The following is a 12,871-nucleotide window of genomic DNA, read 5'->3' as shown; positions in this document are numbered from 1 at the left end:
GAAAAGGCATACCATTCTCCTGAATGATGTCAGAGGCGCACTGCTCCAGGACAGACATGTTCGCCAAGATGGTCACAATCTGAAAAAAGAGAATTGAGAAGCTAAGAAAATGGGCACACCTGAGCCAAAAGGTGCTCCCTACAGACCGGGGAGCCAGAGGCTAAAAGCCTTCCTTCAGCCCGTGACTCCTTACTGTCCACCTGGCCCATCTTTCTATGGGATTTTCTTCCATCCCCATGGGCTCCTGCCACCAGATGTGCTTCCCCAGTGACTGATGTCCAATCCTCATCATGTGGCCCTAGGATGGCCCCCAGGCACCCAACGAGCCCACTGGAGAGAACAGCGCCACCTGAGTGAAGATGGGGCTCCCGTCATTTTTCTGCAGGGTCCCTCTGGCCCCAGACCCTGAAATGCAGATAGAACTGGCCGGTTCCTGGCTACCCCTACCCTGGGTTGGGTTCTCCCCATCCTAGCTTCTTGCCCTGAAACCGAACCCTACCTACTTTCAACTGAAATTCATGGAGACTAAGGTGAAGTTAGAGAACATGAGCAGGATAAAAGGGCAGGATTACATCCTAAGCATCAGGTATTATATGGAATCTGATGAGAAAGCTCATGCTCAGCTGCACTTGACAAGTCTGTGGCCTCCAAACCTTGCTTTTGGTCATTGCTGAAGGGCTTTACTTGTAGTGAAGAGATGCTGACACCAGGTGACAGTGAGCCTTGCTACAACCTCATGGGCTGGGGGGCCAACAGCCCAGCCCATGCCCACCCCTTGGCAAAGTCAAGGTTGCAGAGAAAACTCACAGCACAAAACTGGAATACGGAATGGACCATCAAGGGACCCACCGCAGACCCCAAACTGTACAGGGTAACAAAACACCACCAGAAAACACTGGAAACTTGGCACCTGTTAATGCAGATACCGCCATGACCGTGTTCCTGACACACACAGCAAGAGGAAAGTCCACTCGCTTCCACAGAAGCCGCCAGCACTCTCAAATGGTAATTAAAATAAGTAACAAAATAAAATGAAAAACGCTTCTCGTTGGTGTAGGCCTCTCTCTCTTGAAAGGTTTCTTCAAAGCTTGTGGCACAGTGTAACTGCAGGCCGTGCCCCCGCCTCTGAGGCAGTGGCTGGCAGTCCCCTGAGGACGGTTCGGGCAGCTTAAATATTGAAACTGGATAACGCATAGTAATGTGATGCTACCAAGAAAGATGATCCAGATGTTAAGAGGCTCAATATCAGCATGTTATTCTGGATAATGAATGCATATAACAAATCTGTTCTTTAAACAGAAACAAAAATGTTTGCCATATTAATAGAATGTCTATCTCCCCTTTCTTCACTAAACACATGTGGAAAAGGGATACATATTCTCAGGGTGCTGTGGCATCCGTGTGTGTCAGCCCCTTCCAGCTCAGACCTGTCAGGGGCCTGGTTGGGTAAGCAGGACTTGGGGTATTGCCAGGGGAGGGGCCAGAGAGTACCCCAAAATCTTTACCCCAAAGACAACTCTGCCCCAGTGGGATGTTTTATGAAGAGAGTGGCAATCTCCCATTTGCATTTTAGGAAGATAATGGAATTAAAGGAGATTTAGTCCTTGGAGCTCCCCTCTCCCTTTAAGATCGTGAGTGTTTGTGGGCTGAGTGGAAGGACTTAGAGGAAAAATATGGGTTGAAGAAGCAGTCAAACAATCGAAGGTTTCCCAAAAGGCAGAAAGTGCACAGTCTTACGAGGAGGGAGACACAGGCCACGTCTGTCAGACTGCAGTTCATGTGGCCTTCTCTGGGCTGAGAGCAGGAGCAGGGAGCACGGCCTCTGTTCCCACCACACAGGGGCCGCTACACACCAACCATCACCAGCCTGGCCTCTGAATAAAGACACTAGCTTGACATACAGATCCAAAAGAAAAGGAGGGAAGGAAGGAGGGAGGCAGTGGGGAGGAAGGAAGAAAGGGAGGAAGGGTAAAATAAAAAAGGAAAAGGAAACCTTTGTCGGCAGCATCGGGTTCATTACACGGCAATTATGAGCTGTGTCACAGGCACAGGTAGGTCTTTGTGTCAGACTAATTTAGATCCTGTTAATGAAAATTACTTCCTCTTTGCAGAGCCTGTACCCCATGTGGTTTTCTGAGGTTCAGATGAAGAACTCAATTAAGCACAATTTGAATAAACGCCAATTATGCCCTGCTTTGAGTACCCCTTTGGAAACATCCTTGTATGCACCGTGACGTCGAGGGGAAGGGGTCACCGTTCCTCGTGCAGTCAAGCCCAGGCCTGGGCTTTTAGGGACAACCGTTTACCTTGCTGGTACGTGATAGCAGTGCTGTCGGCAGACAGAGAACAGGAGCCGGCAGACAGTTTTCCCTGATCCGGGCTAATTCATTCCTGTCTGACGGTTTTCAGTTAAGTCCCTTTCCTCCTAAACAAGGGGCACTACTCCCTCTGCAGTTATTTGTCAAAGATGGAGATCAGCCTCAAGGAGGCCCCAGTGAGAGGCAGGTAGTGTAGTGGCTATGGGCATGGATCAGCCTAGTCCCAAATCATGGCTCTATCATTTACTTTCCCCCTGATCTTGGCCAATTTGCTCAAGCTTTCTGTGCCTTGGTTAACGAAGGTCTATTCGTTTTCTATTGCTGCTAAAACAAATGACCACAAACTTAATGGCTTAAAACACCACAATTTTACCTTGCGGTTCTGGAGGCCAGAAGGCCCAAGTGCATCTTACGGAGCTAAAATCAAGGTGTTGACAGAGCTGCATTCCTTCTGGAGGCTCTAGAGGAGAGTCCACGTCCTCCCCTTTTCCACTTTCTAGAAGCTGCTCACATTCTTGGCTCTTAGTACACGGTCACTCTGACCTCTGCCTCCTCGATCACATCTCATTCTCTGACTCCGCCCCTTCTGCCTCCTTCTTAAAGGAGCCCTTGTGGTTACATTGGACCCACATGGATAATCCAGGACAAAATTCCTGTATCCAGATCCTTCACGTAATCCCATCTGCAAAACCCCTTTTGCCATGTAAGGCGGCACATTCACAGGTAGTGGGGATTAGGATGTAGATATCTCTGAGGACCATTATTTGGTCCACTACAGAAGAGAAAAATAAGATAATTCCTAAGACTGTTGTGTGTATTAAATGACCCAATGTTTCGTCAAGCACCCAGAACATTTGTTAAATCAAATGAGTCTAACCTGCCTCTGGAGAACAGAGCCCAAAAGTACCCAGGCCTCAAAGACTGTGTTAAGCAATACCTCCCAAGGCAAGACCCGGTGTTGACAAACGTGCTGCTAACGTGAGATCATCCCCAAAGGGAGGCACGATCCCAGAGCAGGAGCTCCTCCCAGCAGAGAACCCAGCCAACTGTGTGCTTCCTACCTTCTGTGGCACCGGAAATCATTTTTCCTTTGGCCTCCCAAAGACTGACTGACCACCTTAGGAAAATTGAGGTGAATAGCAAATTGAACCAGAATGGCAGAGGACCTCCCGTGTCACTGATTCAGGAAGAAATGGCCCTGTGTGGGAAGAAGGCGGCTGGCAAAGCCTTTTGACGTCAGCACACACATGGAGGAAAAGGTTTGCTCTGTGCTGGCCCAGGGCAGGTGAGCACTTGTCGACAACCAGCCCCACGGCGCGCACCAGGCTTGTCTCACATACGCAGCAATGTCTGCCTGGGATCCACTCCCACTCTACCTCTGTCCCCTTTGTTTGCTTTGTTGTAAACCAACACTGAGGTCCATACCACATAAAAGACAAGCGAGGATTACGCAGGAGACCCAAGGAGAGGCAGGTGCTCTGATCTAACAGAACTTGCAATACAGAAACTCTGACTTAGATTTAATGAAAAGTTATGATTGCTTTTATGCTGTGCAGTAATTAGGACAAAAAGGCCAACAGTTCATGAGACTGTAATTAGAATTACTCTTTAATTGCTAGATGGAATATTTAGATTTCTATTATCACTGTGTTAACTCTCTAGAAGCTAGAGCAACAATGTCAACTGCAGCCCTGAGACCAGCCAGAAAAATGCCTCTCGGGGAAGCTCAGGGCTTTTCTCTGCCCTGCCATCAGGTCTTCCCTCCACACCACTCCTCTGCTAAAGAGCAGGAAGAGCAGAAATAATCGAGGCCAGGACGCAGGTCTGAAGAATGAAGGGGTCTGAGAGAGGAAGGGTGTGGTCTCTTTAAACACCCTATCTTCCCCAGGCCAGCAAACCAGGGGGCCCAGGAGAAGGTCCAGCCCTCTCCTTCTCCTCCTCTCTCTGTTGAGCCTCTCTCTCCGTCTGTTAGGTTTTGTCTGGGGGGCCCAGAAGCTGAGAGCTGGACGGGTGTAGAGACCAGGAGGGCACCTGCCCAGGCCTGAGACAAGCACACTGCTCCCGCTCTCTGGTTCTGGGGTCTTCTCACTGCCAGGCCTGGCTGTCCCTCCTCACTACCAGAGAGGAAACACTGGTGGGCTGAGATTCCGGCTTAGGAGAGAGAGCCACAAAGGCCATGGAACTGCCTTGGATGTAGGTCCTAAGCTGTTGGCGACGGGGCAGAGGACTGTCTCTGGGGACTGCGCCGAGGCTGGGGTGTGGGCCTCACGGTATTAGAGAGCGGGTAAATGCCAGACCACACTGTCTGCCTCGCTTTCCCTTGACTTTTAGGGAGGGGATTATGGGGCAGATCAGGACCAGGTCCTGGTTTCCTCCAATCCCCTCCAGATAGGTCTATATGTATATGTATTCATACGCAAATAGAGGTACCAACCTCTTCAAGTGGCTTATAGTCCTCATCAGCCCCTCACACACACACACACCTCGTAGATACCCACACACAGACTGAAATAACACACACCACCCATTGACTCACACCACACTGCATTCACCACCACATTAACTACATTTCCTGACCCTTTCTTCTGGCTCCAAAGCCGACCCTCCCTGTCTCAGACCATCCCAATCCCTGGTTCTATCAGAGCCCCCTGCCCTACTTGTGTTTGAGTATCCACTTTGGTTCTAAGTTCTCTATGAGCATTATGCATTTATGAACATAATGACACAAGGAGGAAGGAAATATTATTATCTCCATTACATGGATGAGGAAATGGTGGCTCAGAGAGGTTAAGTGATTTGTCTAAGGTCATACAGCTAGGAAACGGCAGAGCCAGGATTTGAACTCAGGTCAAATGAACTCAAAGCCTATGCTGTTTCTACTGTGTCACATATGTCATATGTATATACGACAGCGGTTTACAAACTATAGAAGGCTTTTGTGGTGTGAGTCAAAATTAGCATCACTAGAAACTGGCATTTCTGAGAAATAGACTCCAGAAAATGATATTCACAGGGAGGTCTCAGAAATGCTACAAAATCCGGGCATTCTAAAATGCCAAGAAGACACTGCGCTTTCACGGGAAGAATATACCAGCACCTCTGCCTCTATGAAAGCAATGAATTTCTGAAGGCCACAAAAAGTCATGCTCAGTGAGAGGGTCTGTTGTGAGTTAGATGAGACAGCCAGGTCCCTTTCACCCTAGGTGGTCACTGATCAACAGGCAGGCAGGGTGGGCGAGGCGAGCCAGCACCAGCACCGGCACCAGGCAGCCCCCTTCCCACCACCCCAGGCCTCACCTGTGGCTGGATTCCCTGGGCAACATGACCCCTGGAAAATACTTCCGGGGATGAAAACGCAGGCCACACAGAGGGCTCCTGAGGCAGAGAGTGCTCCTGGATGCCTGGCCACATCCGGCTCCCCCAGATTAGCAGAGGGGGGAGGAAGAGCCCAGGCCGCAGGCTGCCCTCACCCCTGTCCACACCCCAACGGGGCTACAGGATAGGCACGGCTGCGGAGGCTTCTGCTGGACAAATTAAGCAGACTCAGCTTGTGGAGACGACGAAGAGATCTCACTGAGATGTCCAAGCGGAGGTGGACAACGTGTAGATCCGGAGGCCTCGCACAGCGCTGGCGTCACTGGCAGATGTATTACCGGAAGCCTCAGGGGCATTTAATCTCCTAAATGCTTCAGGGGGCGGTGAGCACTGCAGAGTCTAATTCATCTTCTTTGTCTTCATTACAGAGAGCCCTCTGAGTGCCTTAATCCTCCCTATGCCACAGGAAAGAGCCATTTGTTTCTTTAACAGGTGCACTCCCACTAGCTAAGCGGTTGCTCTGAGCCAGGGCAGAAGGTGAAGCCATCCTGAGGAGGGTGGGAGACGGGCCTGGCTCAGACCAGAGTCGGGGAGGGGGGGAGGACAGGGTTGGGGGAACAGAGCGGTTGGGAAGTGGGCAGGAAAACTCCTGACTCCATGTTCAGAAAGAACTGCCATCTGCAGAGAACTGGACCACATTCTCGCCCCACCCCGAGTCCCCTCCTTCTTGGGAATCAATGGTGTTTCAAGAGGCGTCCAGTCACTCCTCATGATGAAAAAGGGTCTCTGCCCATAGAGCCACAGGATGTCTGAGCTGGAAGACACTATGCCCATATTACAGATGGAGAAACTCCACTCTGGAGGTTCCCTACTCAGGGCTGTGTGCCACACACTCCAAGGCCAGGAGCAATAATAACATTCACAGTGGCTTCCATTTATTTCATGTACCAAAAGTTTATATTCATTAGTTTATTCATTCTTATTTCAACTTTGGGAAGAATGTGTTATTCAACCCCATTCGCAGATGAGGAAAGTGAGGCTTGGAGTGAGCTGCCCAAAATTACATGATTATTAATAGCACAGAAGCTTTGAACCTAGGTCATGTGACCCAGAAATCCCTGTTCTTATGGCCTCACTCCTGGATCTTGTAAGAAATGACCAGGGTTGGCCACAGGAGAGGCACTTGAAGGCAAAGGGACCTAAAATCATGTTCGGTAGGTGAGAGACCCAGCAACTGGAGGTGTCTAGCTGAGGAAGGGCAGAGCAGGAGCAAGGCAGACAATGCAGATTGGGCTCTCCAGCTCCATTGCCCACAGCCAAGGGCTGAGACTCCAGTGGACATTGGACATGCCCCCTCAGGAGCCAAGTGACCACCAGCCAGCCCAGTGGGCCATCACTCCTTGTCTGTTTGTACTGTCATAACTTTCCTCTATAGGAGGCTTGCCCAACTCTAAGAAGTGAGAGATTAGACTGGAAAAGAAATGGGGAACTGTATCATGCATGGCTTGGAAGGCCAAGTTGAGGACTTTGGATGTGCTCTTCCTTGGGGCATCAAGTTTGCAAAATAATGATATTCCTCATTTATTGAGGACTTAGCAGGAGCTAAGCATTATATCAGGTCCTATATATGTATTAGCTCACTGACCCTCACAATAACCCTGCAGGGTAGACATTCATGTCTCAATTAATATATGAGAAAACCAACACCAAAGAGGCTGTGACTTGATGAAAGTCACCCAGTTAACAAATGGCCTGAGCAGGATCAACCCTCCGTCTCTCTGACCCCACAGCTACACTACCTCCACTTCATTTTCAAAGCAGGTAGTAGTTGAGAGTCAAAGACTAAAGTCTAAGTCAGGCCAGGATTTAAATGCTGGCTAGCTACTTGCCAACTATAAGATTTTGGGGACATCCTCTTGAGCCTCAGTACTCTTATCGATAAAATGGAGCAAATATTATCAGCCTTATAGTATTATTAGAGCCTCACATGCAAATGCTTATATACTAGAAAATTCTCTCTAAATGGGAGTTTCTATGATCAGAGATTCTAAGGATAAAAAAGAACTGATGAGGTGCCATCCTGCTTCTTCTCTTTCACTCCCTAAACAAGCATTTAGAGAACTTCGCCATGGCCAGCTCTGGGCTAGAGGTCTTAAGAGATCCTGGTGAAGTACAATCATGGACCATGCCCTCAGGGGAAAAAACTGACATGAAATAACTAGGAAGAAATAAATATCATTGGAAAAGTCAACACTGCATTGTGAGACGTGGCCTCCGAGGAAAGGAGGCAATTCCAGAGAGCTGGAGCCATCAACGAAGGCTTTCCAGGAGCGCTGGGTTAGGAGCTGGGATGCAAAATTTTTGTGGCAGCTTCGACTAGGGGATGAGGCTGGAAGAAACAGACAGGGAGGGAGGCCAAGATGTAGACAGGGATGAGCTGGGTTGGAGGTTGGGGATCATCTAATGTAGAGCTGGGGCGCCTCATGGAATTTATAGAGTCCATCAGCCCCACCCTTTGGTAGGGAAATGGCAAGCTGAGTATGGCAGAGGTGGGACAGGATATAATTCCATAACCTCAGAGCTCAAAGGCCCTTTAAAACCCCTTCATTCAATGTTTTCAAAAACGTTTAGCATTAAAATCGTTTTTCCTCAAACAAAACTTTACATGGAGCTCAAGTATATGAAAACATTGAGAATGACAAGAGGAGTTGAGGCCAGAATCAAGGCTCTGCTCCAAGCCCCTGTTTTTGTGGAGTCAGAGAAGGGAAGCAGCTCGCTGCAGGGTACAATGTCAGACAGGCACCAACAGGACTGGGAGACAGAGCTTCAGAGGAGGTCCAGGGATCTTCCCATGGTGTCTCCGCCTCCTGGGATGGACAGGTGTGAATGGAGAAAGAGAAAGGCCCTACAGTGGTTGGGAGGTGAAAAGTGGGTAGAGAGGGTGCTTGTGGAGATCCTTCAAGGGCAACAGGGCATGTTGAGAACACTTTCCTTTACTGTTCTACAGAATGTGACCAACAGGACTGACTGCGTGATGCCAGGCCATGTTGTGTCCCTCTCCCCAGTCCTGGCCTCCCAACCTCTGTCTTCAGGTCAGGGCCTTGTTCTTGGTCCCACTTGAGCTTCTCACCTGGTCCCGGGTATAAGGCGTGTCCACTCTCTGCTTGTCACTGCAGGCTTCCAGGAGGACGCGGATGGCATTCAGCTGCAGGAGCATCTCACAGGCCATTGTGTCAAAGAAGGTGATGTTGGCAAGGGCCGCAGAGGCCAGCAGGAAGACTTCTCCAGATGAGGCCTCTTGGCACAGTTCTGGATGGCAAAGAGGAAGAAAAGATCTTCACTGCTAAGTGCTTTCACATCCTATCTCATTTGGTTCCCACAACAGCCCTGGGCGAAAACTCATGCAGGTGTTATAATATCCATTTTACAGATGGGGAAGTAGTTACTACAGAGGGAAATTTATCTCTCTAAAAAGGTGGCAGAACTGGGATTTGAATCCTGATGTGTGACTCCTGTTCATTCCTTCGTCCAGCTATTATTTACTGAGTGAGCACTGGGAATGAGGCACTGCTGGTGTCTTGGGATGGCATGGTGAACAAGAAACATCGGGTCTTTGCCAGTTTTAGGCTTACATCCTACTAGTAGGCAAGAGAAAATGAGTTTTTAAAAAATTAATATAAATAGTTGTAAAATCTGACCAATGTAAGAGAGAAAATAAACAAGTGCTAAGAGAGAGAATAACTTGAGGTCCACTGGGGTGCATAAGGAAGCTCTCCTTAGGAATGAATGTACAGCTAGGACCTTGAGAAGAAAATGAGGTCAATCTTGAAACTATTTGGAGGATGAGTATGTCACAGGCCAAAGGAACAGCGTTTACAAAGGCCCTAAAGCAGGAAAGAGCTCCTAGTCCATTTGTCTCCGGTAATGTACACTAGACTGCCATTGAATTTGCCTTGAGAAAGAGGCTGAAGTTAAAACATAAAGACTCTGCCTCTCCAGCTGCCAACAGCAGAGCTTCATTATTTCTTTTTGGTCCCAAGAGAAGGGTCATCTGGCTGCAGAAAAGTCCTACACCAAGCCCCCGAATGTCACGCTCATTCCCTCTGATCCTACTGGCCATTACTAGTCCTACTCAGATTCCCCAACTTGCATCTGTAATTGTACTGATGGGTTTGATGGGTCTTTAAGGAGGAGGAGCTCACCCTCAACCTCTGCATCCTTCCACCATCTAACATCCTCCTATGGGCTCCGCATGATCTGGAATGGAGGCAAGAAAGGGTTCTGCCCATGGTACCACCCATCCACCCCAATGGACCTGACTTCTGACCCTCAGCTCCAACTTGAGCAACAATCAGGGTGCTTCCTGGGTCCACGCCCTCTCCTACTGATAACATCTCTATGAAAATACAGGAAGAGAAGCCACACTTCAGGGCAATAGCCCCAGGAGAGACAGTTCAGGAGGCAGAGTTGAGCTATATCCTATCCTGATCTCTAGTTCTTCCTTCCAGACAAAGAGTCTATACTTCCACTGGGCTCTGATATTGAAACTAGCACCTCTTGGCACCTTCCAGAGAGTGCCATTACTGGTCCCTAACTATAATGGGAGAGAAAATAACATTAATTGAACCACCTGCAGTGTGCCTTGCACTGTGCCATTAAGTTCTGAGCACCCTTAAAGTAGAAAATGGTTGCCTCTGTTTACAGATGTAGAAGCTGACACCCAGAGAAGCTGGTAGGAGCAGCAGTAGCTACCATCCGTTGAGTATTTCCTCTGTGCAAAGCACTGCTATTCATTCTTACATCATTAAGTCATTCTATCTTTACGACATCCTAGATTTCATCACAGTTTCTAGACAAAGGAACTGAGGATTCAAATGTTAAGTGATTTTTCAAAAATTATGAAACTGAGGACTTTTGGCAATTGTTGGGGCCTAGAAGCAAATCCAGGTCTGGGTGACTCCACAATCCCCATTCCTTCTATACTCCAGGCTTCCTCTTGGCCTCTTTGACTCAGCCCCAGCGATGCTCCTGCGGATCTAGGTTTCAGTTCTGTCAGGAGGGCAATGTCTGTCTCTGGGCGGCGCTGCTCCCCGAAGCCCAGAAGTGATCAACTAAACAACTCAGAATCTTGATCTAAGTGCCCAGGGCTGGGACAACGGATTAGCCAAGGAATTAAGAACTCGGTAATTCCCCTTTTCCAACGACTGTCCTATCCTCTGACTTGAGGGGAACCACTGGGTACAGCCAACCCCTTCCAGGCCACCTCCCTCCGTCCAGGGTTTGGAGTAAGACCACAAGACTCACCGGCCCACTTTGCTGTAAGATTTCTTAAAGGTCCAAACACCCACCCTCATTCTTATGCAGCCACCATTGCTGCCGACACAGCAATTATTAACACAACCGTCTAAGTGCCATTTAATTTTGGTGCGCATTTATTTAAACTGCAGTCTGAGTCACCTGGGAAGTGTTAGGAAGATTAAATTGAGGATTCCAGTGGCTCATTTATAAATGTTTCCAGGGAATGGCAAGAAATTGGAGGGCTTATTCCCACCAAAGAACAGAGCCCTGGCGTCCTGCCCAGAAGATACATCCCATCTGCTGACTCTCCGAGCAGACCCCACGATGCGTCTTCCTCAGGGTGAAATAAATGAGGAGACTCCTCTTCTCCAGGGAGAAAACCAGTCTGGGCAAAGAAGTCGGAATGGACATACGGCAATAGTGAAAGGTCATTTGGACTATATGTGTTTTGGGATGCTTATTTGTTTTATTATGTTCTATCATTTATAAATTGGGAGATCTTCCTATAAAACTTAGGATTTTTGTCTTATCTTTAAAACCTAGCCTTTTCTATGTGGCAACAATCAACTGGAGTTTATCAGTGACTGCCTCCACTTTAGTCAGTGCGCCTGCTTTTCAATTCCATACAGGACTCAAATCTGCTAATTTTCTTCTTCCATCTGGCTTCATCAACTCCTTTATGTTTCCTCCCCGGCTCCAGTGTGAAGTATGAAACTCCTGGCTTAAGTGAATCCTAACATTGTTATGTTGCCTCAAGAAAGTTCCTTAACCTCTCCGGGCCTAGATTTCTTCTCCTATAGAGTTAGCATTGAACTCTAGGGTCCCTTGAGTTCCATCCAGCCAAGACTTTCAACAGTCAGCTTCCATGTTTTCTCAACTTTGAATAAATGTGGATGTTGGCAAATAGACTTATGCCAGCCTGGCTCGTGGGTGCCACTGCCCCAGGGACTAGAATCAGCCAGGAAGTCAACTTAACTGATGCCTTGGATGTGCAAAGTACTTGCAGATCTTAACATTCTAGAGCTAGAAGGAGAAATTCTAGAGCTTGAGAGAAATGGTTCCAACCCCTTCTTTTATGTATTATTAGGAAAATTGTAAAATGAGCTTTCCAGTGTGACCTGGCAAGTGAGTGGCAGCATCTCAGACAGTGTCTGCACAGGGCTCTTGGTCAATAGCTACTCACTGTGTGGACGAATGAAAAGACAAAAAATCCAAACCCGAGTGTTCCAAGTCCAGCGTCCTGTGCAGCTCCTAAATTTGTGCAATTCCAGATCCCCCCAGCCCTGGTTTGGTGACTCCCAGAGCTACTTTACAATTCCTGAAGTTACTTCTCATTCAGTTTCAAAAGATACGGACATCGAGACAGTGCCAGAGACAGGGATAGAAGTAGAAACACAGATCATCACCAGCACTTATAAAAGAAAGGACGTGGTTTGTAAAACAACTTTCCTGAGGATTGCTATCCAGAAGAGTCCTTCTAGTTCCTGCAGTTTTGCGAAGGAAAGCTGGAGGAAGAATGTGTTCTAGATATCAGGCTATGATTCTCCAGCCAGGACTTCACATGTCCAGACGGGAAACCTCGAGGACTCAAAGCCTTGCAGGCCCCATAATGTGAGACCAGTAGTGAGACTACAGGCAGCAGACTGGGGTGAGCCAGCGCTCTCTGAGAAGCTGTTTGCCCCCGGTCATTGCTGCCACATTCGTTGGGTACAAGACACTGAGATGTCAGGAACAAAGGCCATCAGAGTCTTTCTGACCAAGGATCTGAACCTCAAAATTAGAGACCTCACTCCTCCCCGGGGCTTTTCCTGGTCTCCGTTCTCAAAGGCCAATTAATCCCAATCTGACCTCACTTCAAGGAGCCTCTCGGAGGGCTGCACGCATTTTAGTAGAAGACGACACCAGAACTCTTTAAAGCCTGACTCTTATCCTTCGGTGGT

The 12,871-nt window shown here is 48.3% G+C and overlaps 1 protein-coding gene across 4 annotated transcripts in view; it reads right to left on the bottom strand.

The window, feature by feature from the left end:
- INSC (INSC spindle orientation adaptor protein) overlaps window positions 1-12,871 on the bottom strand; it is a 126,501-nt gene that overhangs the window by 11,148 nt on the left and 102,482 nt on the right. For all 4 annotated transcript variants that reach the window (XM_070624376.1, XM_070624377.1, XM_070624378.1 and 1 more), the window contains exons 9-10: window positions 8,764-8,942; window positions 13-79 (exon numbers count right to left, since the gene is read on the bottom strand). In XM_070624376.1, coding sequence (XP_070480477.1) covers window positions 13-79; window positions 8,764-8,942 — 246 coding nt within the window. The remainder of the gene's footprint in view (window positions 1-12; window positions 80-8,763; window positions 8,943-12,871) is intronic.

This window comes from Equus przewalskii, chromosome 6, assembly GCF_037783145.1.
Source record: "Equus przewalskii isolate Varuska chromosome 6, EquPr2, whole genome shotgun sequence".
In the NCBI taxonomy this organism is placed as follows: Eukaryota; Metazoa; Chordata; class Mammalia; order Perissodactyla; family Equidae; genus Equus; species Equus przewalskii.
Note: the sequence above shows the minus strand (reverse complement) of the source record. Positions and strands in the feature narration are given on the sequence as shown.